The 5161-nt window shown below is 40.6% G+C and overlaps 1 protein-coding gene across 1 annotated transcript; it reads left to right on the forward strand.

Moving 5' to 3' along the window:
• Positions 1-3055: 3055 nt before the first annotated feature.
• Positions 3056-4675, forward strand: TEOVI_000252300 (cell division cycle protein 20, putative; the record flags this gene model as incomplete). The annotated part of the gene is made up of 1 exon (XM_067225591.1): positions 3056-4675. One exon carries the CDS (start codon positions 3056-3058, stop codon positions 4673-4675), a length of 1620 nt encoding a protein of 539 aa, XP_067081692.1.
• Positions 4676-5161: the final 486 nt, after the last annotated feature.

Genomic DNA, 5161 nt, shown 5'->3' on the forward strand with positions numbered 1-5161 from the left:
AAGAGGACATATTTGTGTAATGACGTCTAGTGAGATGATGTAAGTCCTTTTATGTATTTAATTTAATTTAATTTATCTTCCCTTGAACCACGATGTGTTTCTCTCTGCTCTTCACTTCACGTTTACAATTGGCGAGTGCTTTCCTTTTTCTTTGCTCGTATGCGCTACTGTGTGCGTGTGCGTAATATGTATGTCCCCCGTTTTTTTCTTTCGTTAGTTTTATTTATTTGTTTTTCCCTTTGAGCGTTTACGAAAACAAAAGAAAATAAGTAAGTAATCGTGTCGGCGCGCACTTGGTTTCGATCGGACGATGTTAAAAGAAAGTGAAAGGATTTTTTATTTGTTGCTCACGTCTGTGTTCGTGTGAATTCTAGACAATTTTTTTTTTATTTTTTTGCTTGAATGAAAGAGAGAATAGTAGAGCGCGACAGGAACGAATCGAGATAAAGGGTTGTTGTTGTTGTTTTTTTCCAAGTGTGAGTTAATAAAATACAAACACGACTCGTTACTTTATTATAATTTCCCTTCCCTCTTCATCCCTTCCTCCTCAGTGTTGATACACGTGTGTTTTATCATATTTTTTTTATTAATATTATATTTATTTACTTCGATTACTTTAATTTTTTAAAGTCACGCATGCGTGACGCGGTGCACTACGACTTATTTGCATAATATATATATTATGTGTTATATCTTGATATGAATATTTATGTGCGCGTACGTTGAATTATTATTATTATACGAGTGTGACGAACATATAACGGAGTGAAGTGAAACAAGCCCGCATGTGTCAACCCAAATTGCAGCACTTTAACACGACTAATATAATGATAATAATAAATATTATTATCATTATTGTTATTAACGCCGGGGCTAACTGTTGCTGCAGCCCCGGATCCTATCTTATCGTCGTATATGTTTATCTTTTTACTTTTCTTTTTTTTAAAAAAAAAGATAATAAAGCAGTATTTATATATAAGTTCTTCCCTCCAGATTATTTTTTGTTACCTTCTTTTTAATTATTATTATTATTATATATATTATCTCCTCTTTTCCCTTTCATTCAATCTCATTATCAACATCATTGCTGTTAACAACATTTCTTTTATGTGTTTATGTTTACTTCTTACGTATTCGTTTCGTGCTCACTTGAGTTTATGGGTGAATTAACCAGACTGGTGTTTTGTATTTGTTTATGTAAGTGTGTATAATTTAAAGAAGAAAATGGTTGAAATATGAATAAAGATATAAATATTTGAATGAATAAATAAATAAATATATGCGTGTGTATGTGTATGTGTATGTGTCATCCATTACTTTTTGGTCTCCGCGTGGTGGTTGAGGAATGAGAGAAAAATTAAAAAATTAATAGAGAGAAAAGTGTACAGGTATCTGAGAGAATGCATTGATTTGATCCTATGAGGTGCATTTTGTTATATAAACTCAATTGCGTATGTATGGGAACGGGAGGGAGTGAAAAGCCTGATTTCTTTCAATAAATAAATATATAATATGATATGAAAGTTATTTGTTTCTTTTTTTTTCTATTATTATTATTTTGCAATACTTACATCGTTTCGTTATATGTGTTTGATCCCTTCACTATCCCTCTCATTCAAACTCCCACAACTTTTCTTCGGGCCATCAACCCTCCACTTAAATATGTCACTTCTTCGTTTTATTTTTGTTTTGCTCATAACCTGCTGCTGTTTTGGGGTTTTTATTCATTTTATCTGCTCAACTTATTCATATTCGCTTCTCTTCTATTCTATTTTTGTTTCTTTCTTTTCTTTTTTTTTTGTCGTTTGACATTTCTTTTTCGTTCTTATTGCTGTTAGGTACCCGCAATTGTTTTAGTTTGTATTTCACTCACCTCGCCAGAGCGGCATCTTCTTATTTTGTTTTATTAGTTCGCTCCCCCTCATTGTCTCTCCTTGGCTTTTCAGCTACTCCAAGAGACAAACAAGAAACAAAAAAAAAAGAACAGAACAGAACAGAAAAAAATATATTTTCAAAAACAAAAACAAAAGCAAAAAAAAAAGTAAAAGGGTCACTTTATCTTTTTGTAAACTTCTTCACTTTGATTTCCACTTGTAATTAATTGACCTTTCTGTTTCATAGTTCCTGCTCCCTTGTACCTGTTTATTATTATCATTATTACTAGTAGTGTTTGTATTGTTGCGGCTTATTTGCCTTCACGCTAGTAACTTCGAACCGTTGACGCACGGATCTCATTGATTGATTGGGGAGATATATATATATATATATATATTCTTCCCTATCAAAAATTAAAAAAGAAGGAAGAGAAAAGAGTATATATTGTTATATAAAGGATTTTAACAACTAAAAGTAAACAAAAGGAGGAAGGGAACCCCGGCGTTTGTTATCAACATACGACGACACGTGAATTCAAGCAAACACCACATATATATTCCCTCCGTTTTTTTGTAAGTTTTTTTTTTTGCCTTTTGGTTTTGGTTTTTTTCTCAAAACAAATCAGAAGAAAAGGCAAGGAGGCTTACCCTACAGAAGGAGGCTAATTGAAAAGAAAATACCAAATCGGAATAAATAGGTAAAGGGAGGGTCAAAAAAAAAAAAAAGAACAGGAGAACAAAAAAAAGGGAAATACCCTTAGTTTTTGGTGAAGTGAGAGAGCCCTGTAGTTTCATTTTTTTTTTTTCAAATATATATCACGAAGCGGTACAGCGAAAGGGAAAGAAGAAGAAGAAAGACTTTATCGAGTTTTTTTTTTCGTTTGCTTTATATCACTTTTGTCGTTGTTTTGTCCTGAGGTGCTTGGACGCGTAGTGCGAAAGAAATTAATTTCAGAAGGGAAACCGAATCGACAGGTAGCAGATAAGCCCATTTGCTGTTGTTTTACATCTTTTTAATTCACTCCGTTACTTGTAGAAGCAGAGGGTCGTGGTTGACTTGTTTGTGGTTTTTTTTGTTTGTCTGTTTTCTTGTTATTGTGTGTGAGTGCATTTGTGCGTTGTAAACTGTTGGCGGGTGAACGAAAAAATAAATCAATAAATAAAGGAACGGATAGGGGTAGATGAACTTCGAGTTGAGCATCAACACCCCTACGCGTCCCACGCGTTGGGTTTCCAACGAAACGCCATCACCTCCGGTGAACATTTCCTTCTCGACTCCGGACCGTTTCATTTCCGATCGGAATTCACAGGATAATTCCATATCACATTTCTTCCTCACAACAAAAGAGAATGTTGTGCCACTGCGTACCGCGTCAGGTCAGAGGGCCCATTCCTCAGTGATGGTGACGCCGCCAAATCGTGGCACGACGGGTGGTGGTGGTGGTGGGGCCTCTGCTCCACCCGTCTTTGGTGGTGGCGGCGGCAGTAGTGGTGGTGGAAGCCCCAGCAAATCTGCCAAACGCGCCGCTCAATGTAGTTACACATGTGCACCAGAGCTCGGTACGGAACCATACACAAATAAACTTGCCCGTACACTTTTCCCGGGCACCCAGTCTACTGTTTTGGGGATTAACAGTCAGGTGCAACCGCGGCCCGCACCAGAAACAGAGCAGGAGCGGTACAGCAACTCGCTGGGTGTGGTATTCGAGGAAAATCGGGCAAGGAATTTTATGTCAAGAACGTTCCGGGTTATATCGCGAGCTCCAGAGCGTATTCTCGACGCGGTGGATATGATAGACGACTTTTACCTTCAGCTCATGGATTGGTCCGCAAAGGACGTCCTCGCTGTGGGGTTGCAAGGGTCTGTCTACCTGTGGTATGAGAAAACATCTAACATTGCGCAGCTCCCGTGCCAACGACCAGCCAACGGGATCATTTGCGGTGTTAGTTGGAGTGAGGATGGAAATCACTTGGCCCTGGGCGCTGACGACGGCTCAGTGGAGATTTGGGATGTAGAGGCGGAGCGCATTACACGCCGATTGCATCACCACACGGATCGTGTGGGGGCTCTCTCATGGAATGGAAGCGTCCTTTCAAGCGGCAGCAAGGACACAACCATTCGTATTAATGATCTACGGGACCCTCTAGGCACATGGACGCTGCAGGCTCACCGGCAAAGTGTGTGTGGTTTGCGCTGGTCACCTGATGGATTGCGCCTGGCAAGTGGTGGAAACGACAATCAACTTCTGCTCTGGGACATGCGCACTTTATCCATGAACTCAACACCCTCCATGTTACTCAATAAGCACACAGCAGCGGTAAAAGCAATTGCGTGGAATCCAGTGCAACACAATCTTCTGGTTAGTGGCGGCGGTTCTGATGACAAGATGTTGCGCTTCTGGAACACGTCGACCGGTGAGTGCATAAGCAACTTTAACGCAGAAAGCCAGGTGTGTGGCGTACTGTGGAACCATGGCGGTACAGAACTTGTAAGTTCCCATGGCTATTCCCACAATCGCCTTACAATTTGGAAGTACCCAACGATGCGGCGCGTTGCGGACTTGGCAGGGCATACGTCACGTGTTCTGCACATGTGCATGTCAACTGATGGGGAGGTGGTGGTATCCGCAGCAGCTGATGAGACAATTAGGTTTTGGCGTTGCTTCTCCCCATGCGAACAAACAAATTACTGCCGAACCCGACACGAGAGCCATCGTGACCCGAATTGCGTACCACCCGGACTGGGGGTAAATGCGCTTCAGTTGGACACAAGCCTGCGTGATGAGCTCCCCTTGCGCTGAGGAAGCCCGAACGCGTCACGGCTCTGGATCGTCATCTGACGCTATACGTATATGTTTTTAAATACATGACAAGGATATCAGGGCGTAAAATATTCATTAAAAGGAAGAGAAACGGTGACATCAGGAAATGGAGGTGAATTGCTTTAAAGTTTTGTACAGTAATGTTGGAGTGTTAGGCCACTTGGAAGGGGAGCGCGCGGAAAAGTGGTGAAAGCAACGAAAGAAGGAAGAGGAGGGGGTTTGTATCGTTGAATGGCGAGTGGGAAATTGGAAGGGCTGAGAGGAATGATTGCACGGCGAGGAGAAGGAGAACGGAGCGGAATCTGAACTTTCAGTGCCCCACCCTTCCCTTCCCTTCCTGAACCGCATCCCCCAATTCCCACTCGCAAGGGAGCATGCAAAAGCGTACAATTGTATATATGTACATATAAATGACTGTATGGGCTGTATAGGTGATTGTAAAGATCAATGTCTATATATATATAT

The sequence above is a fragment of the Trypanosoma equiperdum genome (assembly GCF_001457755.1).
Source record: "Trypanosoma equiperdum strain OVI genome assembly, contig: ctg_561, whole genome shotgun sequence".
NCBI classification, from domain to species: domain Eukaryota; phylum Euglenozoa; class Kinetoplastea; order Trypanosomatida; family Trypanosomatidae; genus Trypanosoma; species Trypanosoma equiperdum.